At 47.9% G+C, this 26,885-nt stretch overlaps 2 protein-coding genes and 1 non-coding gene across 8 annotated transcripts in view; all 3 read right to left on the bottom strand.

The window, feature by feature from the left end:
• The window catches only part of POLR3E (polymerase (RNA) III (DNA directed) polypeptide E (80kD)), a 37,645-nt gene extending 27,332 nt beyond the window's left edge, over positions 1–10,313 (bottom strand). For 3 of the 6 annotated variants that reach the window (XM_011987915.1, XM_011987916.1, XM_011987921.1), the window contains exons 1-3: positions 10,143–10,313; positions 4,493–4,566; positions 2,295–2,345 (exon numbers count right to left, since the gene is read on the bottom strand). In XM_011987915.1, the coding sequence (XP_011843305.1) occupies positions 2,295–2,345; positions 4,493–4,528 (87 nt within the window). In that variant the 5' untranslated portion in view covers positions 4,529–4,566; positions 10,143–10,313. Of the gene's footprint in view, positions 1–2,294; positions 2,346–4,492; positions 4,567–8,714; positions 8,795–10,142 lie in introns of all 6 variants that reach the window. The other 3 variants (XM_011987918.1, XM_011987917.1, XM_011987919.1) reach the window with 3 other exon arrangements.
• Positions 10,314–10,456: 143 nt separating this feature from the next.
• Positions 10,457–10,538, bottom strand: TRNAL-AAG. The gene has a single exon. It is a non-coding gene; the product is annotated as a tRNA-Leu (tRNA).
• Positions 10,539–20,929: 10,391 nt separating this feature from the next.
• EEF2K (eukaryotic elongation factor 2 kinase) overlaps positions 20,930–26,885 on the bottom strand; it is a 95,786-nt gene continuing 89,830 nt past the window's right edge. The window contains exon 18 of the mRNA XM_011987914.1: positions 20,930–23,697. Within this exon, the coding sequence (XP_011843304.1) occupies positions 23,588–23,697 (110 nt within the window). The 3' untranslated portion in view covers positions 20,930–23,587. The remainder of the gene's footprint in view (positions 23,698–26,885) is intronic.

Below are 26,885 nucleotides of genomic sequence, written 5' to 3'. Positions count from 1 at the left end.
TCTCTCTCTCTCTCTCTCTCTCGTACAGGAGTCAAAGTGTGGACCCCTCCTCAAATGCTCTGCCTGGTCTCACAACAGCCTGTGGAATGAGCCTGGTAGAGGCATGGCAGTGTGGAAAACAGGCCCTTTCAGATCAGCTATATTCTAGCACAAGGAGACAGTCATTTCCTAAAAGCTCACTCGCACAGCAAAGTCGTGACTCTTCCCTGCTTCCTGGGCTGGGACTGGGGGCAGTTCTGAGATCACCTGACCAGGGGTGGGAAGGCTGAAGGGCGCAGGTTCTGGAATCACAGGCCTGGCTTCCAGTCCTCATCCTATTCCTTGTTAACTGTGGACTCAGGCACCTCGCCTCCCTGAGGCTAAGCATCCTCACCTCCCAGGGCCGCTGTGAGCACGGAGGAGGAAACAGAGCCGATGGCGGCACAGGGCTTGGCACTCTGGACACACAGGGGTCACTGGCACCTCCACCATCACTTTGCAGCCAGTCAAGGAAGCAGGGTGAGCAGGCCCACAGCATAGGCTCCATTCCCATGGCCCATAAGGGTGACACCCCGGGAGTGGAGGCCAGGCCCTCCCAGCACAGGCTTGCAGCATCGCTGCCATGGTGCGCCCCAGGCCCCCTTGCCCGTGAGGGCCTCCCTGTGCCTCGCATTCTCATGTGCATCATGGGATATGAACACTGACTCTAATGTGGGAATGAAACATGGGGCAGAGCAGCCCAGCAGTTTAGCCTCAAAAAGCTAAACGCAGACCCAGTAATTCTGCCAGGCATATACCTGGAAGAAATGAGAATTCACGTTCACGTAAAAACTTCTATGTGAATGTCCACAGTAGCATTATTTATAATAGCCAAAACGTAGAAATAACCCAAACACCCATCAGCTGACGAATGGATAAACTAATGTGGTCTACCCATACAATGGAACATTATTCATCAATAAAAGATCAAATATTGGCTGGGAACGGTGGCTAACACCTGTAATCCCAGCACTATGGGAGGCCGAGGCAGGCGGATCACGAGGTCAGGAGTTCGAGACCAGGCTGGTCAACATAGTGAAACACCATCTCTACTAAAATTACAAAATTAGCTGGGCTTGTGGCACGTGCCTGTAGTCCCAGTTACTCAGGAGGCTGAGGCAGGAGAATTGCTTGAACCTGGGAGGCAGAGGCTGTGGTGAGCCGCAGTCAAGCCACTGCACTCCAGCCTGGGCAACAGAGCAAGACTCCATCTCAAAAAAAAAAAAAAAAAAAAAGATGAAATATTGATGCAGACTATAGCTACCATGTGGATGAGCCCTGAAAACATCATGCAAAGTGAGAGCAGTCAATCACAGGAGGCCACATATTGCATGATTCCAGCTATGTGAACAGAACAGGCAAATCCACAGACAGAAAATAAGGGGAATGGATGCCTGGGGTTGGAGGTGGGAATGGGGGGCACATGGGGACTGATTGCTAATAGGTGTGGGGTTCCTTTAAAGGGGTACAAAACTGTGCCAAAATACACTGTGGCACTGGTTGCACAGCCCCATGAATAGACTAAAATCCATTGCATTACACACTGAAATGGGGAAATTGTATGGTGTGTAAATTCTATCTCAATATATCGGTTATAAAACACAATAATCACCACCATAGGGTTATTGTGGGGTTAAAGAGGTAACTTAGGTAAATTCTTTCAACAGTCTGCATATGGTCAATGCTCAATACATGTTGGCCACTATGACAAGCTGCTGGCCCAGCAGCAAGGGGAGGGGGCAGAGGTAGCAACCCGGGGCCCTCACAGCTGGCAGGACTGAGGGCTCACAGATGCTGCCATGGAGTTGCCCCTTGGAGCCTCCACAACAGCGGCCATCATCACCGGCATTAACTCTCTGCCAGTTGGCATCCTAAACACTTCACTGTGGACTCAGTCCGTCCTCCCGGGGACCCTATGAGACAGGCATTATTACCATCACCACTTTGCAAGTGAGGAAACTGAGGCACAGAAGGATTAAGAAATGTGCCCACGGTCTCGCAGCTACGGTGTGATGGAGTTGGATCTCAATCCGGTCTGACCCCAGAGCCCCAGCTTTAACTGCTGCACCCTTCTGCCTCTCCCGTGTCCCTTCGGTTTTCCCGTCTTTGAAATGAGACCAATATTAACCCACCCGCGAAAGCAAAGAGACCCCATGACACTCTCCACACCGAGAACCCTAGCTGAGGTTTCCCATTGCTTCCTGCCCATGTTCCTGAGTCCACACCACCCATCCACACCTGCTTTTCCCCTCTTTACCTTCAAGTCCCATAATTACCTGAAATAGATACAGCTTTTCCGCCAGACTCTTGGCCAAGTACACGTCGATCTGGGAAGAAGGGAAGATGACTTAACCGGGAGACTGGGCACAGTGCGGACCTCCCGGGGCTGTGCCGGCGCTTCCAGCTTCAGTGAGGGGTAGTGGCTCAGGGAGGCAGTTTGGGGAAGGAGGAACTAGCTCAGCTCATGCTAAAAGCAAGGGGATCCAAGGCTGCACACTGGGTATATTCAGGAATCCCTCCAGAAAGCTCCCAGGGGAACCAGGGCAACAGTTCACCTGGCACCCCCACCCAAGTTCATAATCCCCCAGTAAGCACACATCTTCCCTGGGGCTGCACTGATTGGGAAACGTCCTGGAGCCTGGGCAAATGCTCTTCTGAGGGGCAGGCAGGCGAGGGCTCACCTATGCCTGTGCCTCCTGGCTGGGCCCTCCACCTGCCCCTCCTGGACAGGCCTATCACCCTGTCTTAGGGGGTCTGCCCTTCATGACTGATGGCTTCGCTTCCTGTCTTCCCAACACTAACCACTCCCACCCCGCCATGCAACAGTTTACCTTCCTGCTTCCTAGCTCCTCCTATGAACCACATTCTCTCCTGCCCCTGGACCTTTGCACACGCTTTTCCCTGCATCTACAGAGCCCTTCACACATGCCTCCCCTGAGCCTTGATTGCTTGCTCCTCCAAGGAGTTGGTTGAGGCATGACTTGGGCAGGAAGTATTCCAGGGTCCCTGGCTGCAGAGGGCGCTGCCTCTGTCCTCAGAGTCCCTTGGATCTGTCCCATCACCACCTCCGTATTGCAACTCCTGCTACTGCAGTGTAGATGCAGCTTAAATGCATCTAAATAACCCAAATCTAATAACTTAGCAACATCCCCCAAGCAAGGAAAAACCACCTCTATTCATCTCCGAGGACCTTCTCCTTGCCCCTGCCCTTCCCACTGGAGGTCAGGCTCTGCATATAGGGAGGCTGAAGGCAGATGCAGTTACTTTTTGCCTTTTGCCCTCCAAAGGTCTAAGTCCTGGGTTAAAAGGATTCTGAAATGTGAGTTTGACTATAAACAGCTTTCTCTAAGAAGGGAAACCTGGGCCAGGCATGGTGGCTCATGCCCGTAATGCCTGCACTTTGGGAGGCCAAGGTGGGTGATCACTTGAGGTCAGGAGATCGAGACCAGCCTGGTTATCATGGTGAAACCCTATCTCTACTAAAAATACAAAAATTAGCCAGGCATGGTGGCGGGTGCCTGTAATCCCAGCTACTCAGGAGGCTGAGGCACAAGAATCATTTGAACCCGGAGGCAGAGGCTGCGGTGAGCCAAGATCACACTACTGCACTCCAGCCTGGGCAACAGAGTGAGACTCCATCTCAAAAAAAAAAAAAAATCAGTCGGGCGTGGTGATGGGCGCCTGTAATCCCAGCTACTCAGGAGGCTGAGGCAGGAGAATCGCTTGAACCTGGGAGGCGAAAGTTGCAGTGAGCCGAGATGGCGCCACTGAACTCCAGCCTGGGCAACAGAGCAAGACTCTGTCTCAAAAAAAAAAAAAAAAAGGGGGGGGGGCGGGAAATCTGCCTCCCACTGCCTGCACCCTACACCCGGAGACCCCTGCCTCATCAGTCCTATCCACAGCCCATTAGCTTCCCAGGGAAGGGGACCCTCCCTGCCCTGCTCACTGATGTGTCACAGCCCCCAGCACACAGTGGTCCAGTGAACAGTTGCTGAATGACTGCATCAATGACTCCACCACAGTTGCCGCGTACCTGGGTGCCAGGCACTGTACTTGGGCTTTGTGGCACAGCAGTGGACAGGAAAGAAAGCAATGAACTGATATCTAGGGGATGACAGGGGCTAGGCCAAGTATGAGTTATCGCCAAGGTAAGGGCAGAGAGAGGCATGGGAGGGTCCAGGAGGGGAGCTGGGTGTGGAAGGGCAGTCAGGGAAGGCCTCTCTAGAATGAGGTGATGCCGGATCAGAGACCTGAAGGAAGGGAGAGGTCAGCCACGCAGGGGTCAGCAGAGGGAGACAGCAGAGGGGACCAGGCAGAGGGGACCAGGGGACAGCAGAGGGGACCAGGCAGAGGAAACAGCAAGGGTTGGGGTCCCAGAACATCAACAGGTCCCAGACTGGCCTGAAGATGCACGGCAAGGACCCAGTTCCACTGCCTGTAGCCCCGGCGGCAGGGGACAGAGAGCAGCAGTTACCTCCTGTACGACTGGGTCATCCTCTTCATTGGCCATACTAGAGGACAGCCAGCCGCGCAGTCCTTGAGCTCGATCTGCAAAGGAGGGCGAGAGACTGGGACCGTCAGTCACTGGTTCAACCAACATTTCCCTGTGCCTATTCTGCAACAGGCCCTGAACTGGGAGGCGGAGCCCACAACCAACCAACTGACCTTCTTTCTACATCTACCGTGAAGTCAACAATGGACAACCAACCCTATACCCCATCAGCCAAAAGAAATAAAGAAAAAAAGAAACATTCAGATGCAAGCGGGTAGACCAAGCCAACACGTGTGGGCTGCACCTGCGGGGGAAAAGCAAATGACTGGCTTTAAGGGTTTCTTCTCTGCTCACAGAGAATTCACTGCCAGAGAAGAGGACAGAGGTTAGCTGGTCCCAGCCATGATTAAAACACTGGAGAACTGAGGGCCCTGAGGAGGCTTGAAAGAGCAGCCAGACGTCAAACAGGAAGACAGACAGTCCAAAGCTCTCTCTGATACTTGATTTTCAAGCTGACTTTAACTCGAATCCTGAGTGAGATGACTCTTCTGTGATTTGGTCTAAAAATGACCTCTTCACACACTCTTCTGTCCTGTATTCAACACAATAACCCTGTGAGGTGTGGTGATTGTCACTATTTTATAATGAACAGACTGGAACTCAGAGATACTGTGTGCGTTTTTACCCAAAGTCACATAGTAAGCAGGATGATGAACTGGACTTCACATCCAGGCTGTCTGACCTCAGGTGCAGGTAACAGGGAGGGGAGGTGAGAGGCAGGCAGGGCCTTTCTGCTGGGGAGGAGGCACGTGGGGTGTGCCTGGAAGGAGAGAGGGCGTTGGGTAAGCCACGACAGCAGAGGGGAAGAGGAATTCCAGGAAGAGGGAAGGCTGCAGGTCTCCACGGGGCAGGTTGAGTATTTCAGCTGGTCTGCCCCTTCACATACCCAAAGAGAAGAGAGGTGGTCATAGGAGGATGGTACTCAGGCACCCCCAGGCCTCAGCAATCCCCAAACCCCTGCTCTTGGGTGAGACCAGTATTTTTTTTTTTTTTTTTTCCTTGAGACAGAGTCTTGCTCTGTCGCCCAGGCTGGAGGGCAGTGGTACGATCAGCTAACTGCAACCTCTGCCTCCCGGGTTCAAGTGATTGTCCTGCCTCAGCCTTCCAAGTAGCTGGTATTACAGGTGCCTGCCACAGTACCCGGCTAATTTTTATATTTTAAATAGAGATAGGATTTCACCATGTTGGCCAGGCATGATTTTTGTCTGATCTACTTAACATTTGAACTACCTAATATTTATTTATTTATTTATTTAAGACATGTCTCGCTCTGTCGCCCAGGCCAAAGTGCACTGGCATGATTTTGACTCACTGCTTCCTAGGTTCAAGTGATTACCGTGCCTCAGCCTCCCAAGTAGCTGGGATTACAGGCATGCACCATCCGCCCAGCTAATTTTTGTATTTTTAGTAGAGACGGGGCTTTGCCACATTGGCCAGGCTGGTCTTGAACTCCTGGCCTCAAGTGATTCGCCTGCCTCGGCCTCTCAAAGTGCTGGGATTGCAGGTGTGAGCCACCGCACCTGGATAAAAGCCAAAGTCTTTATCACCCCATGTAAACCCTAAACAATCTCCTGCCCCTTGACCTGCCAGACCTCATCTCCCACGAGCCTCCTACCCTCCTCTCCTCTCTAAACCCACCTCTGGGGATGTGTAGCTGCTCTATCCGCCTGATAACCTCATGGCCCCCCCTTCACCTCTTTCAGGTTTTTGCTCAAATGTCACCTTATGGCTAAGACCTTCCCTCTCCAAATCAAATTGCAAACTGCCTTCCCCACCCCTCAATTCCCTTCTCTGCTCTGGTTTTCTCCATAGCAGGTGTCTATCACCATGTGACAGTTTACAGCTCTGCATCTGTGCCCACCTCTATTGCCACTAAGCTGTAAGCTACGTGAAGGCAGAGATTTTGGTCTATTTTGTCCCTTGTGGTACCCCAAGTGCCTAGTACATAGCAGGCACTCAATACATGTTTGTTGTCTAAATAAATGAACCATGGGAATGCTATTTAATAGGAAGCCACAGAAGGATTTCGGGCACAGGAAGATATGGAGGGGGTAGAAAGAGAAACTTCAGGGAAACAGGCTATCGTAACAGTCCCAGAGATGGAGGATAGAATGAAAATCAGAAGTCGCATCTCGATAGTTTCAGGTGCATCTCGACTCTCTGCTGTGCAGACAGAGGGCAGCGTGGAGGGGAGAGCCCAAGGCCTGACCCCATCTGCACTGGCTGCCAAGCACCACAGACATGTCAAGCTCCTGCCTTCTCTGCAGCTCGGCAGTGGACAACTGAGAGGCTGGAGCCTGCCAGATGAGCAAGGGGACAGATCATAAGCATTGAGGGTGTGGCCTGGGAGCTTCCAAAGACACAATCATTCTTTCTCTGCTATTGCTATGCCCTGTTGGCCTCTGCGTTGCCAGGGATCAGGGAGGCTAAGGTGCCCTGTCAGCTAGAGAGCTGGAGCTCCTCCCTCTGGATAGTACATCTGGGTTGATACAAAGAGTGTCACCTCCCTTCATCCTCCAGGTTGAGGTGATCCAACTCAGTGGCTTTCAAAGTTTTCAGCCTAAGATCCACCACAGTAAGAAATTCATCTCAGCCGGGCGCAGTGGCTCACACCTGTAATCCCAGCACTTTGGGAGGCCGAGGCGAGCAGATCACAAGGTCAGGAGATCAAGACCATCCTGGCTAACACGGTGAAACCCCATCTCTACTAAAAATACAAAACATTAGCCGGGCGTGGCAGCGGGCGCCTGTAGTCCCAGCTACTCGGGAGGCTGAGGCAGGAGAATGGCGTGAACCCAGGAGGCGGAGCTTGCAATGAGCCGAGATCGGGCCACTGCACTCCAGCCTGGGTGACAGAGCAAGGCTCCGTCTCTGGGGAAAAAAAAAAAAACAACACGAAATTCATCTCATATAAATAACCCAGAACATACATACAGTTGCGTAACTGAAACAAGGTTTCACATAACTGTAACTGTCTCTACTATATGTCAGGAAGTGATGTTTTCTACTTCATTCATTCAAAACAAAAAATGCTAGCTTCAATTCCACTAAATCGATTTTACTTCCCACTAATAAATCTCAATCTGCAATGTGAAAAGAACTCATCCATGTCTCCCTATGGCTACCTGCCTCAAAGTCTCCCAGCAACAGCGAGTCCTTGGAAAGGCTGGCGTGGTGGCTCATGCCAGTAATCCCAACACTTTGGGAGGCTTAGGTGGAAGGACTGCCTGAGACCAGGAGTTCAAGACCAGCCTGAGCAACATAGTGAGACCCCCCCCCCCCCCCCGGTCTCTCTTTAAAAAAAAAAAAAAAAAAAATTAGCCCAGCGTGGCCTGCAGTCCCAATGACTTGGGAAGTTGAGGCAGCAGGACTGGTTGAATCCAGGAGTTTGAGGCTGCAGTGAGCTATGATCACACCACTGTGTTCCATCCTGAGTCACAGGGTGAGACTCTATCTCTATTCGGGGCGGGGGGGCCAGGCACGCTGGCTCACGCCTGTAATCCCAGCACTTTAGGAAGCTGAGGCAGGCAGATCACCTGAGGTCAGGAGTTCCAGAACAGCCTGGCCAATAAGGTGTGAAACCCCGTCTCCACTAAAAATACAAAAAATCAGCCAGGTGTGGTGATGCACACCTGTAATCCCAGCTACTTGGGAGGCTGAGGCAGAAGAATCGTTTGAACCCAGGAGGCAGAGGTTGCAGTGAGCTGAGATCTTCCCACTGCACTCCAGCCTGGGTAACACAGCAAGACTTCATCTTAAAAAAAAAAAAAATGTAAATCATTATTTCCCTGCCTAAAACCTGTCAACTGTCACTGTCACATAAAACAAAACCCAAACTCCTTTCCATGAGCCGCCTAAGGCCCTACATGATCTTGTCTCTGACTTCCCCTCACCATCCAGGCTGGTAGCCACTTGCTGGGCCTCCACCAAGCCAAGCCCCAGTCCACCCAAGGTCCTTTGCACATCATCTATTCCCCCACAGGGATTTCCAAGGTTGCTCCTTTTTATTAAATATCATCACCGCCTGCAGGAGAGGATAGGTTCCCTGGCCACCCTATTTTAAAAGCCTCCCCCAACTTTCTCCCAGGCACTACCACATCTCTATTTTCTTTCCTTAATGGGTCTCACCTTAATCTGGAACTACCTGGTCTATTTGCTCAGGTGTTGTCTTCTGCAATAGAATGTAAGCTCCATGAAGGCTTCTCAGTGCTTCAGTTTCCTCAACTATGAAATGAAGATTAAAAAAATATATATCCACTGCTAGTTCTCTCAATACCTAGAACAGTGCCTGGCACGAAGTTGACACTCAATATAGTACAAAGAATACTTTATATTTAATCTTCTCATTAGCCCTATTAATAGAGATTTATCATCTTCAATTTGGAAATGAGGAGACTGAGGTTGAGAGAGAAGTAACTCATCCGAGGTGGAATCAGGACAGAAACTAGGGTCTCGTTGATGTCAAAGATCCTTATTCTTATTCTTAACCACTATACTGCACAGATCTTCGATAAAAGGCAGTATGGTTAAGTGGGTAAGAGCCTGAACTCCGGAGCAAAACTACGCGGGTTCAAATCCCACCGCAGCTGCCTCGAATCTGTGACCTACTTGAGTTGTCTACGTCTGGCATTCTTCCCTATTTTCATCCCTAAAGTAGGGAAACTAAGTACCGACCTACAGACAGCTGCGGGGAGGAGTAAAGATGGTAATAAACGTAACCTATGGGAAGGTTCGTTATTACTTGACAACATGTTTTCTGCCAATGTAGGCGGGCAAAAACGCTGCAAGCAGGAGCATCACCTGGTTTCTAATGAGCCATCACCACAACCCTATGAGGTAGGAATTTCTATTATCCCCATTTCACAGATGAGGAACTGTTGAGATCGCTAAGATCTCTTCTTTCCGCCTCCAAGCCCAAGGAATTCTAAAGCTAACCCAAAGGAACGACCTTGTTTGTTTACTGACACCTCCTCGGACCGAATGGTCAGGGCCGTATCCGGAGCACAGAGTTGGCTCAGTAAACACTGAATGGTTGCCTGAATAAATGAATGAGGAATCCCAGGCCTCGCCAGGCAGAAGCTAATCCGGTTCAGCTGCGAAGAGGGGGCTCCGGCAGGCGCAGGTGCCCTCCCTGCCCATCGGGGCGGGCCGCCGACCCCGAGCCTCGCTGTCCAATGGGTTTCTGCTCCCTCGCGGGTGGTCAGGACCCCTTCTCACGCCCACCACGCAGTCCCTGCCGCGAGCCGCCACCACACCCGACGCCGAGGACAGGTGTTCCTTCCTTAGGATGCCCCCCAGGCCCGGGTGGGGCAGGTCGGCAGGACCCTGAGTCACCGCCGGCAGCGTCGGCCGCGGCCTCCCCAACTCCCAGGTGTCGGGTCGGGGAAGTAGGAGTTCGGGGTCGGCCTGGAGCCGGCTGCCCCTCCTCCCGCCCGAGTCCCGAGAGGCCCCCAGCCCCTCAGCACGGCGCGGCGCGGGCCTCCTTGGCCTACTCGGGAATCTAGCCCAGACCCACGTCGTGAGTGCGGTCCGGCTCAAGCCCCAGCTCGGGCGCTGCCAAGATGGGACTCACCTCTCCGCGGGGGCCGAGCGCGGACGGCGGCAACCGCCCAGTTACCCGCGGGCTGCAGAGGCGGCGGCGGCCCGGCTCTCCTCTCAGGCGGCGGCCATGTTGCTGGTGGAGAAACTCCGGCGGACACGTGGGGGGAGCGGGCCGGCCCCAGCGCTTCCTCTTACCCACAATGCCCCGCCCCGGCGCACACGGCTCCGCCCCCTCCGCCGCGCCATTCATGCAGGCCGTGAGCCCCGCCCTGCAGCAGGGGGCGCTGATGGCACGCGCAAAACAGCCGGGCGTGTACGCAGCGGGGAACAAAAAGAAACCAACCCTGGCAGCGGTGGGATTCGAACCCACGCCCCCGAAGAGACTGGAGCCTTAATCCAGCGCCTTAGACCGCTCGGCCACGCTACCCAGCTGGAGAAAGTGTTTGCCAGAACGCTGTTTAATGCTTTTGCATTCGCATTTCATCTGGAAATCGCGAGGCGTTTTCGCTGAGGTTTTTTTGTTTAACGTGTGTTCAAGCTGATCCCTATAGAATTATTTTAAAAAGCCGTGTGCTGGAAAATAAACACTTGCTCCAGTTTTTAGACCCAGGTTTGTTCCGAATAGGTATTAGAGCAAAACTCATTTTTAGAAACTGTACTCTGAGATGGATGGTTACCCTGGAGACCCCTGGTTAACTCACAAGTAATCTATACGACCCGGATTGCGTGTCTCCGGGAGAAGAAATCGATCTGATCAGAAACACGCCCTAGGGGATCTGACGGCCAAACCCGGGGGCTGGTCTGGGCAGTTGTCTCTGAGAAATTATGTGTTTAAATTTTTACTTACACAAATAACACACGAATTATTGTAAAATATTTAAACTTTGCAGATAAGGTACAAATGCTCTTTGACTCTTGACTCACATCCTAGGCCCCTCCGCAGAGGTAAGTAACCATTATTATCAGTTTAATATGTACTATGGTTTGAATGTGTCCCCCAAATTTCATGTGTTGGAAATTTAATCCCCAATGTGGCAGTATTGTGTGGTGGGCCCTTTAAGAGGTGATTAGATCATGAGGGTGGAGCCCTCATGAATGGATTAATCTATTCATGGATTCATGGGTTAATGGATTAATAGGTTATCTTGGGAGGGGGACTGATGGCTTTATAAGTGGGAGCTTTATAAGTGCTAGACCTGAGTCAGCAAGTGAACAGCTCAGCACCCCCTCCATATGATGGCTTGTACTGCCTGAGGACTCTGCAGGGGTACCCCACCAGCAAGAAGGCCCTCGTCAGATGCACACTCTTGCGCTTGGACTTATCAGCCTCCATAACTGTAATAAGTAACTTCCTTTTCTTTACAGATTACCCAGTTTCAGGTATTCTGTTATAAGCAACAGAAAATGGACTAAAACACTATATATCTTTTGTACAAAAATGTACAAAAATTACAAAGAAAAAAAATCATCATCCATAGTGCCACCACCTGGCATTAAATTAATGACTATTATTATTGTGGCTTTTTTTTTTCTTTTCTTTTTTCTTTTCTCTCTCTGTTTTTTTTTTTTTTTTTTTTTTTTGAGATGGAGTCTCGCTCTTGTCCAGGCTGGGGTGCAGTGCTGTGGTCTCCGCTCACTGCATCCTTCGCCTCCTGGGTTCAAGCGTCTTTACTAAAAATATAAATTTAGCCTGGCGTGGTGGCACGCGCCCGTAATCCCAGCTACTCAGGAGGCTGAGGCAGGAGAATCGCTTGAACCTGGGAAGCGGAGGTTGCAGTGAGCCGAGATTCCGCCACTGCACTCTAGCCTGGGCGACAGTGTGAAACTCCGTCTCAAAAATAAATAAAGAAAAATAGATCACACTATTACAAATAGAAATTATTAGACTGTTACAAATAAAAATAAAGTCCCCTCCCAAACATTCTCCCCTGTCTATAACCGTCATGAATTTGATGTGTATCTTTCCAATAATTTCTTACATTTTTACATATAAAACTTATGAATAACACATAAAATGGTTATCTGTTTGTTTTTCATTTATATAAATGTTAGCACATTGTACTGATATCTAAAACTTGCTTTTCTCATTTCAACAGTATTATGATTATTATTTTAAGAGAGTCTTGCTCTGTCACCCAGGTTAGAGTACAGTGGCACAATAGTAGCCTAGATCTCCTGGGCTCAAGTCATTCTCCTACTTCAGTTTCCCAAGTAGCTGAGATTACAGGCATGAGCCACTGTGCCAGGCCCAACATTGTGTTTTTGAGGTCTGTTACGATGCCTATAGATCTAATTCATTCGTTCCATGCCATGAACAACTTTTAAGTTGTTACTAAATTTTTGTCATTACGCACGATATGGCAGGAAGTACCCTTGCACATGGCTCCTTGTCTTGTGTATGGACATTTCTCTAGGGTATACACTAGAAATGAGATTGCTAGACTATATTTATACTTTACCTAGTATTATATTATAATAATATTAATAATAGGCTGGTCTTGGTGGCTCACTCCTGTAATCCTAGCACTTTGGGAGACTGAGGTGGCAGGATCGCTCGACACCAGAAGTTCAAGACCAGCCTAAGGAACGTTGAGAAACCTTGTCTCTACCAAAAAGCAAAAGAAAAGAAATTAGCCGGGCACGGTGGTGTATGCCTGTAGTCTCAGCTACTTGGGAGGCCAAGGTCAGAAGATCCCTTGAGCCAGGGAGGTCAAGGCTGCAGTAAGCCGAGATTCAGGCACTGCACTCTAGCCTGGGTGAGAGAGGAGACCCTCTCTATATAGATATAGATATGCATATATTTTTCCATTTTGCCAAAGTATATGATTTTTGATGACTTTTTTTTTTTTCTATTTCTTCTCATGTTTTCTATTTCTTCCTAAGTCAATTTTGGCAAGTTGTCATTTTCTGGGAAAACAAAGCCCATTACTTGATTTTTCACATTTATTGGTGTAAGAACTCTCAAATCTCCCTCATATCTGAAGTTTTCTCCTCTATCATTGTCTATCGTTTCTCTTTCCCTCTGTCATTTACATGGGTTACTTTCTCCATTATGCTGTTCAACACAGGGAGTGGAGTCAATGCTTAAGGAGACTGAATGGGGGAATTAGGCAGGAACTCTGCTAATGCTGGTGATGCTTTACACACATCAAAAACTATATAAATCACACTTTTTAAGTAGAATTCTCATTTTGCATTGACTGGTATTAGATTTTTCAGGGCCACGATTCAAGTTTCTGGCTAATATTCAGTTGGTACACACCCCTAACATTTGGACATTTTATATCTTTCCTTTTCAATCCCTCCTTAGCCTGGCTTTTCCCCCTCTCCATCCACCTTTTTTTTTTTTTTTTTTTTTTTTTTTTTTTTTTTTAGAGAGATGGGGTCTTGCTCTGTTGCCCAGGTTGGAGTGCAGTGGTATGATCACAGCTCACTGCAGCCTTGACATCCTGGGCTCAAGTGATCCTCCCATCTCAGCCTCACAAGTAGCTGGGACTAGAGGCATGCGCCACCACACTGGGCTAACTTTTGTATTTTTTGTAAGGACCGGGTCTTGCTATGCTGCTTAGGCTGGTCTCAAGCTATCCTCCTGCCTCAGCCTCCCAAAGTGCTAGAATTACAGGAGTGAGCCACCACACCTGGCCACTTGTCTACCTTTAACATATGTAATGATATGCAAAGATTTTCTTGTGCTAGTAGAGTTTGTTGCTCTTCAAGACATTAAAAAAAAAAATACAGAAGCAGCCATGATTGAAGACACAGGCTAGGCATTGTGGGGAGTTCAAAGCTGATTGAGGAATAACCCCTTGAAGTCAATAGAGGAGTGTTGTCGTGGTATTTTAGTACCAGGAAGGACTTTGTGAGTTGGGTACTGGATTTTCCAAAAGGAAATATCCTCACAGTCAAGGATAATTGCTAGCATCTTTGCCCAGTCTGATTTTTCTAGGAACTGCCTGACCAGTCAGAGAGTGGGTCCCTGGCAGCCACCTTTGTGCTGCACGCCCCACCCCCACAGCCATGGTTAGTGGGTTCTACCTTCTTTGGTGGACGTAGGATTCAGGTTGGACCAATCAAATTCTCTCTTGAAAATGTGAACTGAGACTCAGTGAGTTACTGATTTGTTTTTCTTGTTTGTTTGTTTTTTTGTTTTGTTTTTTGAAACAGAGTCTGGATCCATTGCCTAGGCTGGAGTGCAGTGGCGTGATCTCGGCTCATTGCAACCTCTGCCTCCCAGGTGCAAGCAATTATCCTGCCTCAGCCTCCCAAGTAGTTGGGATTACAGATGCACGCCACCATGCCGGGCTAATTTTTTTGTATTTTTATTAGAGATGGGGCTTCACCATGTTAGGCAGGCTGGTTTTGAACTCCTGACCTCAAGTGATCTGCGAGCCTCGGCTTCCCAAAGTGTTAGGATTACAGGCGTGAGGCCCCTCGCCTGGCCTGATTTGTTAATTTGACCGTGTTGCATTGGAATTAGTCTCTGAGGCTGGCTAAAACTAGGAAGAAAGGGGGATTTCGCATGGCTATATTCTGTGAGGTGAGTTGGAGAGGTAGACAAAAGCTAGTGCATAGAAAAAGAGGGAATGAGAGAGTGAGAAGAGCAGAGTCAGGGAAATCCTGATGGTTTTCTGACTTCCAGCTCCAGACCATTTCCAAGGCCCAGTGGGTTGTCCACTCTTGGAGGCATCCCTTTATCATTGTAATAAATTCCCTTTCTCTGCTAAAGCCCAGTGCTACTTGGTAGCTGTCAGTTGTAAACAATAACCCCCTCCCCCTTGCATGGCAAAGGCTCAAATGAAGGGGTGTGTGTGTGTGTGTGTGTGTGTGTGTGTCTTTGTGTGTATTTTATTTATTTTATTTTATTTTATTTTTTTTGAGACAGAGTCTCACTCTGTGGCCCAGTCTGGAGTGCAGTGGCCCGATCTTGGCTCACTGCAAGCTCCGCCTCCTGGGTTCACGCCATTCTTCTGCCTCAGCCTCCCCAGTAGCTGGGACTACAGGCGCCCGCCACCATGCCCGGCTAATTTTTTGTATATTTAGTAGAGACGGGTTTTCACCGTGTTAGCCAGGATGGTCTCGATCTCCTGGCCTTGTGATCGGCCCGCCTCGGCCTCCCAAAGTACTGGGATTACAGGCGTGAACCACCGCGCCCAGCCAGTAAATTTTTTTTTTTTTTGGGCAAGTTCTTGCTCTGTTGCCCAGGCTGGAGTGCAGCGGCACAATCATTGCTCACTGCAGCCTTGACCTCCTGTGCTAAAGCGATCCTCCCATCTTAGCCTCCTTAGTAGCTGGGACTGCAGGAACGTGACACCATGCCTGGCTACTTAAAAACTTTTTTTTTTTCCACAGAGACAGGGGTCTCACTATATCACCAAGGCTGATCTTGAACTCCTAAGGCTGAGATATTTCTGCTAGAACATTCTGGAGCAATTCAAGTCTCTTCCTACGAACACATATTGAGTAGGATGCTTAGTTAACAGGGAGCCTGCAGGGAAACAGCTGATCCTGGAAGGCACAGCACCCTTTTGAGAGTTTCTTACAGTCCAGCAGCCCCTTACACAGTTTTCTCATGACAATCAGACATGAAATCAATCAGCAAGAGATGCAGAATGTTGCATCAGAACCCCTGGACCTACAGGGTCTCAGCGGCAGGATGCAGGACAAGGGAGGGATAGGCTGAAACGCCGACTATTCTTTGTGTGCCTGTCCCTATATCATAAACACTAGGCTGTGGACAGCGGAAGTGGGTGTGGGGTCTCAGTCCTGGATCCCCTCCATTCTTTTCTCCCTTGCTCCCCTAAAAGGAAAATGCTCCCAAATCTGGCCTGAGACCAAATCTTTCTGTAAGAACCTCCTTCTGGAGAGAAACTAGCATTCCTGATAAATGCTCAAGCATTGAGCATTTTTCTTTTGAAATTTAAGAGCATTGAGATTTGCACTGGGAAACTAGCATTCTACTCACTCAGTTGACGGTCATTTGTCAGGCAAAAGTGCAATGACCTTTAACGGAACATTCTTTTCTATTTTGTCTAACAATGATTAATCATTCTCCTATAAAATGTCTCTATCAAGATAGAGGTCAGAAGAGTGGCCAACATTTTTCGGGGTGGGGAGAGGGTGTATTGCCTGGGAGGGAGTCCAGGGGGGCTTCTGTAGTCCTGCAAAGGTTCTAATATCTTGAACTGGGTTGTTAAGACACAGATGTGTATAAATGTAAAAATTCATCGACCTGTATACTTAAGAGTGTGCAGTTTAATCTACTTAGGTATGCTATAATAAAAAATAAATTTTTAGAAAATGTCCCTACCAAGTATGAATCTTTGAATTCCCAGTGGGTTTACACTTGCAGCCAGACTGCAATTTTTTTTTTTTTTTAAGAGATAGGCTTTCACGATGTTGACCAGGCTGGTCTTGAACTCCTGGCCTCAAGCAATCCTCCCATCTTGGCCTCCCAAAGTGCCAGGGTTACAGGTGTGAGCCACCACGCTTGGACAAGACTGTAATAACATTTTGACGTATGCTGTAACAAAACCATCAGAAAAGTTTTCTTTATTAACTTCTCTTTTTTTTTTTTTTTGAAATGGAGTCTCGTTCTGTCACCCAGGCTGGGGTGCAGTGGTGATCTCGGCTCACTGCAACCTCTGCCTCCTGGGCTCAAGTGATTCTCCCGCCTCAGCCTGGCTAATTTTTATATTTTTAGTAGAGATGGTGTTTCACCATGTTGGTCAGGCTGGGCTCGAACTCCTGACCTCAAGTGATCTGCCCACCTCAGCCTCCCAAAGTGCTGGGATTATAGGCGTGAGCCACTGTGCGGGCCTCCTCATGCCAACTTCTCAGCTTTGCAGGGCTTGTTCAGCAATGAAAATTGGGTCGTTTCTCAGATTTCCCTACTGCTGATCTAGGATCCAGACTTCTTGGGTCTGTTAATTCAATTACAGTTTACCTACTTTCCAGCACCCAAAACTTGCTGTTGAATCCTCTTTCTCTTCATCCTCACAGGTTTATACTATTTAAAAAAAAAAAAAAAGTCCACTTCCTGTCATTGCACTGGAGATTTAGGAACAAGTGGACCTAAATATGTACATTCAACCTACCATGCATAGTTACGCTAATATTTAAAATTTAAAAAAAAAATTAGCTTAAAACCAAAAGATCAACTGGTAACCAAGATTTTCTTAAATTTGGGATTAAAAAAGCACTTTAGGCTGGGCATGGTGGCTCACCCCTATAATCCCAGCACTTTGGGAGGCCGAGGTGAGTGGATTACCTGAGGCCAGGAGTTGGAGACCAGCCTGGCCAACATGGCGAAACCCTGTCTCTACTAAAAATACAGAAATTAGCCAGGCATGGTGGAGCAAGCCTGTACTGTCATGCCAGCTACTAGGAGTCTGAGGTGGGAGGATCACTTGAACCTGGGAAGCAGAGGTTGTAGTGAGCGGAGATCTTGCCACTGCACTCTAGCCTGAGCAACAGAGCGAGACTTTGTCTGAAAAATAAACAGAAAAACTCTATGTTTTATAGATGAGCAAATGAAGAAATGAGAGGTTCTAATACTTTCTCTAAAGCAAACTGACAGCAGACGAGCCAAATCTGGAAGGCTTTTAAAAGTTATTAGAATTTATTACAAACGTTAAAGAACAGAAGGCCTTGCATTAAAAAAAAAAAAAAAAAGTTTTCATCAGCTCTTGAAACATTGGAAAATGGGACAACGTTGAGCCCACACTTCCCAGTGGCAATCATTTGAAGTTGAATCATGGCTGCCCCTTTCAGATGGGGTATGAGCCTTCCGGTCGACCCCCGCCCGCAACAGCTACTTTTTTTGTTTTTTGTTTTTTTGAGATGTAGTCTCGCTCAGTCGCCCAGGCTGGAGTGCAGTAGTGCGATCTCAGCTCACTGCAAGCTCCGCCTCTCGGGTTCACGCCATTCTCCTGCCTCAGCCTCCCGAGTAGCTGGGACCACAGGCGCCTGCCACCTGCCACGAGCTAGTTTTTTGTATTTTTTAGTAGAGACGGGGTTTCACCGTGTTAGTCAGGATGATCTCAATCTCCTGACCTCGTGATCCGCCCGCGTCGGCCTCCCGCCTCGGGCTCCCAAAGTGCTGGGATTACAGGAGTGAGCCACCAAGCCCGATCTTTTTTTTTTTTTTTTTTTGAGATGGAGTTTCGCTCTTGTTGCCCAGGCTGGAGTGCAATGGCATGATCTCAGCTTAGTGCAACCTCCATCTCCCAGATTTAAGCGATTCTCCTGTCTCAGCCTCCTTAGCAGATGGGACTACAGGTGTGCGCCACCTTGCCCAGCCAATTTTTGTATTTTTAGTAGAGACAGGGTTTCATCATGTTGGCCCGGCTGGTCTCGAACTCTCGACCTCAGGTGATCCCGCCCGCCTCGGCCTCCTAAACCGCTGGGATTACAGGCGTGAGCCGCCGCGCCCGGCCATTTTTTATTTATTTATTTAAATTATTATTATTTTTAACCAGGAGACATTTGAATCTGAGACAGTTAAGAAAACACTTTATTTGTAAAGAGAAAATGGAACTTACTACATATGCCAAAATAAATCTGTAACACGGGCCACTTCTCCGGGCCCCATCTTGAGTAGGTTAAAGGGTTACCTTAGAGACTAGAAACAATTAAGAGGCACAAATCCACATGGAGAATATGCATATTTTGTCTCCTTTCCCCCCAAAACAAGTTGCATATACTTGTGTAAACACTGGTTGATTTGGAAAACATGTCTAGTACTGCAGACAAAATGTGCTGAGATGAAAGGAAATAAAGCCACGAAAACAGGGCCAGGTACAATGGCTCACGCCTGTAATCCCAACGCTTTGGGAGGCTGAGGTGGGAGGATCACTTGAGGACAAGGAGTTCAAGACCAGCCTGGGCAACATAGTGAGACCCCCATCTCTGCAAAAAATAATTTAAAAAAATAGCCAGGTGTGGCTTGGCACGGTGGCTCACGCCTGTAATCCCAGCACTTCGGGAGGCTGAGGCAGGTGGATCACCTAAGGTCAGGAGTTCGAGACCAGCCTGGCCAACATGGTGAAACCCCATCTCTACTAAAACCACAAACATTAGCTGGGCGTGGTGACGGGTGCCTGTAGTCCCAGCTATTCGGGAGGCTGAAGACAGGGAGAATCACTTGAACCTGGGAGGCGGCGGTTGCAGTGAGCCGAGACCTGCCATTGCACTCCAACATGGGTGACAGAGCGAGACTCCAATTCAAAAAGAAAAAAATTAGCCAGGTGTGATGGTGCACACCTGTAGTTTTAGCTGCTTGAGAGGCTGAGGCAGGAGGATCACTGAAGCCCAGGAGGTTGAGCCTACGAGTTATGAACATGCCACTGCACTCCAGCCTGAGTAACAAAGTGAGACCTTGTGTCTTAAAAAAACAAGCCACTAAAATAGCAACAAGAGCAGTTTACTTGGCTTGGAGGTCAAAGTTGCATTTGATGATAAATTCCCAGAGTGCCTTTGGTCAGCGGGAGAAGAGATATTCAGGAACACTGGGGTTTGGGAGTTTTATTCTCTTCTTACACCCATAAAGCCATCTGTCCATTCATTCATTTTTTTTTTTCTCTTGCCTATAGCAAAACTGAAAGGGCCTTTAAACTCCAGTTTAACTTAAAATTTTATTCCCAAGATCCTCTAAATAGCAGCAGCTCTCAAATCCCAGCTCCAGCTTAGTGCCTTGCTAGCAGTGATACTGTGGAAAAAAAATCTAGCTGGCAGAACCTTGGTTTCTCCATTTGTGAAATGAAAGTACTGGATGATAATCCTGGCTCTGCCAATTTCCTGGACTTTTACCTGCTTCTTGCAGTTGAAGATGGTCTCTGATATCATCCCAGTTGGGATGGAATGTCCTGGGTTTTGGGTTTGTTTTTTGGCATGTCCAGCATTTGTGGAAAAAGAAGATGCCCTAACTATCTTCAGAAGGCACAAAACTAGGTTTGTTTTTGTTTTTGTTTTTGTTTTTCACGGAGTCTCACTCTGTCGCCCAGTCTGGTGCAGTGGCACAATCTCAGCTCACTGCAAACTCTGCCTCCTGGGTTCAAGCGATTCTCCTGCCTCAGCCTCCCGAGTAGCTGGGACCACAGGTGTGTACCACCACACCCGGCTTTTTTGTTTGTTTGTTTGTTTTGTTTTGTTTTGTTTTTAATTTTTAGTAGAGATGAGGTTTCACCATGTTGGCCAGGATGGTCTCAAACTCCTGAACTCAGGTGATCCACCTGCCTCAGCCTCCAGGCTCAGCCTGGAATTACAGGCATGAGCCACTGCACCCGGCCCAAACTAGGTTTTGAAGGTGGAATAAGTTCTTCTAGCTGAGAAGGATCTCAACCTCTTGCAAGTTACTTTTTCACTCTTAAGGGCCTTTAAAGAAGCATTTGCTTAGCTCTACATCCAGGCCATCTCCGCCTTTCGGAAGAGCAACAGACCAGCAACTGGCATTAAGGTCCCGTGGGTGGGTGGGGCATAGAATTGCGGGGGTGACCCGGAAGAGCAACAGACCAGCAACTGGCATTAAGGTCACGTGGGTGGGGCATAGAATTGCGGGGGTGACGGTTCCAGCCAATCCAGACAATGAATCATTGTTTGGAGAAACCAGAGCCTCAAAGGGTGAATGCACTGACTAGCGCTGGCTCTCCATCTGTTGACACATTTGTTGAGTGCCTACTCTATGCCAAAGCACTGTGTTTTGGCGCCCTCGGGAGCACAAAATTGAGATAGATCCTGCCCTCTGGGCTTAATAAAGTAGCTCTCAGTCAAGGGTTAGAGCAAGGGTTGACAAACTACAGCCCCAGAGGGCCACCTGTTCGCGTAAATAAAGTTTTATTGGAACACCAGCCACACTCATTCGTGTTCACGCAGTGTCTGTGGCAGCTTTTACATTACAACAGCAGGGTTGAGCATTTGCAGCAGAGGTCATATGGCCTGCAAAGCCTAAAATCTTCACTTTCTACCCCTTTACAAAAAAGTTTGCCAATTCCTGCTAGAGAAGAGATGACATACAACAAAGAACTTAAACGAGTGATCAGGGAACACAAATTATTTACATAATAAAATTTCAGAGAGATGGGGGGGGCTGGCTGAATTTAAAAAGCATGAATTATATGAGGCTTGATTACTGCGAAGAGATAAGTCACCTTAAAGTTACTTACATTTAACATACAATTTATATGCACTGGTTTAAAACACGCGCGCACACACACAAAATGTAACACAAGCCAACTACTGATCTGGTACAGATGACAAAAGGGTGATCAGTTCCAACTTCAAAAGGAAAACTGGCTATGATGAGTCCATACTGAAAAAGTCACTGTCATTTATGGGTGGTCTAAGGGATTTTTTTCAAGGGTAATTTTACCTGCTTGATTGTTCATTTGAGGGTACACGCTGAAGTTTGGAACTACCGCTTGCATGGGTTCATGCCTCCAAAGCAGCCAACACTGAAGTGTTGGCTAGGCACAGTGGTTCCTGCCTGTAACCCCAGCACTTTGGAAGGCTGAGGCAGGAGGCTCACTTAAGCCCAGGAGTTCGAGACCAGCCTGGGCAACACAGTGAGACCCCATCTCTATTTCAAAAATTATAATAATAAAAAGAAAATAGTCTCTGTGCATAAACACAACAACAAACCCCACTAAGGTGTTGAAGGACCCATTTTAATGAACAGTTAAGAATGGTTTGTATGTTATACTCTTGCTTTTTTTGTTTTGACTTTTAAACAAAGAAAAAGAGGCTGCTTTCGAATTTAGGGTTGATCAAAACAGTTTGCCTTTTTTTTTTTTTTTTGGTAGAGACAGGGTCTTGCCATGTTTACCCAGGCTGCTCTTGAAGTCCTGAGCTCAAGCAGTCCTCCCACCTTGGCCCCCCAAAGTGCTGAGATTATAGGCAGAAGCCACTGTGCCCAGCATCTTTGCTATTGAAACATCAAATGAAATCATACTAACGTGAGAACCCAATTCCGTTTAAAGGAAAAGCTCATTAAATAACCATCACCATTGTCTGGCCCTGGGGAGACTAGGGGAATTAATGAGCGTTTATAGTTCTTGCCCTCTCATCCTCAAACAGCTTAGATAAAATCCCAAGGGACTGCTGCTGAAAGCGTCCTGCTGCAAATTACAAGAAAATCAGCCCAGCTTCAAGCAGAAAATGCCAACGACCAGGGCTGGGGAGCAGATTTCACGTAAGAACAGCCAGACGCTAAGGAAACACCGAGGAATACTGTACGAGAGACACTGCAGTCACGTTGTGGAAGCTGCCACTGAGATGCACAGGGCGTGTTTGCTTGGAGAAAAGGTTCCGACATTCCAAGGAAAGGTTCCAACATTACAAACCGCTGTCCTTACGTGTAAAAGCTTTGAGGTGCACCCCTCTTCCACACTAGCTGATGTAGGAGTTAGAGGTAGTAAATGTGTGCATACAAAATTCAAACCTGTTTTGAAAAGCCCACCGTAGAAAGCATGCTTAAAAAAACGGAATTCAGCTGTACGCCAGAAAATCAGTAGCATTATGGAAGGAAATTAAACTGGAAGTTTAAAAAACAGCCAATAGGCAGGTCCTTCCCCATGGTAGAAGGGAGCCTGGGTATTGTGCAATCTCACACCCACTGAAAAAATGCCATGCATGCCTCTAAATGCTCTGAGAAAGAACGCTTTGCACTAAGCCACAGCAACACACACCCCGTGACTTTGGAAAGCCAACGTGCAGCGCTTCATTTCTTATCCTGATGCACAAAACACAGGGCTCCATGGGCCTGAGATTTCAGTCCAGCCTGAAAAGACTAGTGAGCAGAGCCCTAAAATTGTCCATTCAAGGCAAAAAGCACTTTCTTATATCTCGTGACAAAAAATAAAAAAAATAAAAATGAAAATAGAACCACAAAATGGGCAGACATGGTGGCTCACACCTGTAATCTCAGCACTTTGGGAGGCTGAAGCGGGTGGATCACCTGAGGTTAGGAGTTCGAGACCAGCCTGGCCAACATGGTGAAACCGCATCTCTATTAAAAATGCAAAAATTAGCTGAGTGTGGTGTGTGCGCCTGTAATCCCAGCTACTTGGGAGGCTGAGGCAGTAGAATCGCTTGAACCCAGGAGGCGGAGGTGGAGTTTGCAGTGAGCTGAGATCACATCATTGCACTCCAGCCTGGGTGACAGAGCGAGACTCTGTCTCAAAAAAAAAAAAAAGAACCGCAAAACGGTATGTTGGTTCATTAGGCTGCTTTTTTCAAGCCCCGCTTCCCCAGAATACTGCCCTAAGAGACGGCTATGGAGTCTCTGCTGGTAGCTGCCAAGTAGCAAAGATATTTTCAAGAGTCAAAAAATGAAATACAAAATTTGATTTACAACACACTAAAAATGCTTTCCCTCCCCAAACTAAATAAGTTTTTTTTGTTTGTTTGTTTGTTTTTGTTTTTTTTTTTTAATCTTTCCTCCTAGCCCTTTTGCTTGGGACTAGCCGGCAGCGATTCTCCTGGTTACTCCTCCATCTGAGCCCAGGCCTCTTCAGCCTTTTGGTAGTACTGGTTGGCCAGCCGGCCCTTCATGGCTTCCATGGCTGCCTCTGCTGCCTGGGTATACAAGTCCCCTGAAAGACAGCAAAAGGGGGCACAAAGAGGTGAACCACCTGTTGTTTTTGCCAGCCCAGGGTCCCCCATCACCCTTCCCAAAAGAGCACCCTGAGGTTTCCCTAAGAACTCAAACTACTCCATGGGCCCTCTCCCTCCAGGTGTTCTTAGCAGGGCTCTAAAGGTGGGCCTGTGATCAACTCCAGCCAATCATAGCACTCTTCCCATCCCCCACCAAGCCACAGCGATTGGTCCACACTTAGTCATGGCCAATCAGAGTAAGCCATCTACACAATAACTACTGTTGGTTTGGGGTATGTAGATGATTCAATTTGAGCCAATGAGAATCAGGGTGAGAACTTTTGCAGAACTAATTGGGGATGTGCAAAAGCAATAGAAATGAAGACTATAAACAGCTTCATGTCAGCTAGGTCAGGTTTTATCAAGCGAATTTGTACAAAACATACAAATATACTTCGGGTTTTTGGAGCTTTTTGGATTTAGAAATTTCAAATAAAAGATTATAGATTTGCATCATTCTTCTTTTTTTGAGATGGAGTCTCACTCTGTCACCCAGGCTGGAGTCCAGTGGCGGGATCTCAGCTCACTGTCACCACTGTCTCTGGGATTCAAGCGATTCTCCTGTGTCAGCCTCCTGAGTAGCTGGGATTACAGGCACCTGCCACCATGCCTGGCTAATTTTTGTATTTTTAGTAAAGACGGGGTTTCACCATGTTGGCCAGGCTGGTCTCGAACTCCTGACCTCAGGTGATCCGCCCACCTCGGCCTCCCAAAGTGCTGGGATTACTGGCATGAGCCACTGTGCCCAGCCTAGATTTGCATTATTCTTTGTTAATTTTTAAAATATAACTTAAAAACTTTTAAAACTTAGCCTCGCCGGGCGCGGTGGCTCAAGCCTGTAATCCCAGCACTTTGGGAGGCCGAGACGGGCGGATCACGAGGTCAGGAGATCGAGACCATCCTGGCTAACACGGTGAAACCCCGTCTCTACTAAAATACAAAAAAAAAAATTAGCCGGGCAAGGTGGCGGGCGCCTGTAGTCCCAGCTACTCGGGAGGCTGAGGCAGGAGAATGGCGTGAACCTGGGAGGTGGGGCTTGCAGTGAGCTGAGATCCAGCCACTGCACTCCAGCCTGGGCGACAGAGCCAGACTCCGTCTCAAAAAAAAAAAAAAAAAACTTAGCCTCATAACTGTGAAATTAGGAACTTAGTATGTTTATTATATGTTAGGGACTGAATACTGTGTCCCCACTAGGCTCCCCATCCATTAATTCATATGTTGAACTCTTCATTCACAAATGTCACTGCACTGCATTTCGAGACACACAGTCTGTGTCTTAGGCCACTTTATGTTGCTATGACAGAATTCCACAGACTAAATAATTTATAATGAAAAGAAATTTATTTGGCTCACAGTTCTAGAGCCTGGGAAGTCCAAGAGCATAGCACCAGCATCTGGCAATGGCCTTGGTGCTGCATCATCCCATGCCAGAAGGTGGAAGAGCAAGAGAGGCAGAAAGCAAGCGAGCAAGAGGGGGCCAAATTTGCTTTTATAACAAAGCTACTTTTGTGATGACTGACCAATTTGCATGATAACAACATTAATCACCTCTTAACAGTCCCACCTCTTGACACCTTCACAATGGTGATTACAGTTCAACATGAGATTTGGAGGGGAACGTTCATACTCTAGCAGCCTATGAGGAGGTGATAAAGCTTACACGAGGTCATAAGGGTTGGGCCCTAATCACACAGAGCTCATGCCCTTTTAGGAAGCAGAAGAGACAGCAGAGCTCTCTTGCTGTCTCCCCACTTGCATCCAGGAGAAAGGTCATGTGAGGACACAGTGAGAAAGCTGTTGTCTACAAGCCAGAAACCAAACTGGCCAGCACCTTGATCTTGGAATTCCCAGCCTCCAGAACTGTGAGAAATAATTTTTTTTGTTTTGTTTTTTGAGACAGGGTCTCACTCTGTTGCCCAGGCTGAAGTGCAGTGGTATGATCATGGCTCACTGCATGTGCCACCACACCCAGTTAATTAAAACAATTTCTTTTGTAGAGGCGAGGTTTACCTATGTTGCTCAGGCTGATCTTGAACTCCTAGACTCAAGTGATCCTCCCATCTTGGCCTCCCAAAGTGCTGGGAATACAGGCATGAGCCACTGTGCCCAGCAATTTTTGTAGTTTAAACCACCCAGTCTACAGCATTTGGTTTTGGCAGCCCAGGAAGATTAATACATTATGTAACAGAAAAAAATATATACAACTTATCTATCAACTGATGAGTGGATAAACAAAGGCTGTATACCCAACAAATGGAATATTATGTAGTAATAAGAAGGAATGAAGTACTGATACATGCTTCAACACAGATAAATCTTGAAAACGTTATGCTAAATGAAAGAAGCAGATACAAAAGCCCACAAATTGTATACTCCCAGTTATATAAAATCTCCAGAATAGGCAAATCTATAGGGACAAAAAGTATAGTGGTTGCTAGGATAGGGGAGGACTGCTAACTGGTACGGGATTTCTTTCTGGGGTGATGGAAATGTTCTGGAATTACACAGCGGTGATAAGTGCACAACATATGACTACTATAGTAAAACCCACTAGGGCCAGGTATAGTGGCTCATGTCTGTAATCAAAAGACTTTGGGAAGCCAAGGCAGGAGGATAGCTTGAGGCTAGGAGTTCAAAACCAGCCTGGGCAACATAGCAAGACTCAGTCAATACAAAAAACTTTTAAAAACTGCCTGGGTGTGGAGGCAAGTACCTGTAGTCCCAGCTGCTTGGGAGGCTGAGGCAAGAGGATTGCTAGAGCATAGGAGTTCCAGGCTGCAGTGAGCTATGACTGTGCCACTGCACGTCAGCCTGAGTGACACAGTGAGATTTTATCTCAAAGAGAAAAAAGGGCCGGGCGCAGTGGCTCATGCCTGTAGTCCCAGCACTTTTGGACACTGAGGCGGGTGGATCACAAGGTTAGGAGATCGAGACCATCCTGGCTAACACAGTGAAACCATGTCTCCACTAAATATACAAAATATTAGCCAGGCATGGTGGTGGGCACCTGCAGTCCCAGCTACTCGGAAGGCTGAGGCAGGAGAATGGCGTGAATCCAGGGGTGGAGCTTGCAGTGAGCCAAGATGACACAGCTGCACTCCAGCCTGGGTGACAGAGTGACACTCCG

Source organism: Mandrillus leucophaeus, unplaced genomic scaffold (assembly GCF_000951045.1).
Source record: "Mandrillus leucophaeus isolate KB7577 unplaced genomic scaffold, Mleu.le_1.0 Scaffold32, whole genome shotgun sequence".
In the NCBI taxonomy this organism is placed as follows: Eukaryota; Metazoa; Chordata; class Mammalia; order Primates; family Cercopithecidae; genus Mandrillus; species Mandrillus leucophaeus.
This window is presented reverse-complemented; position numbering and strand designations above follow the sequence as displayed.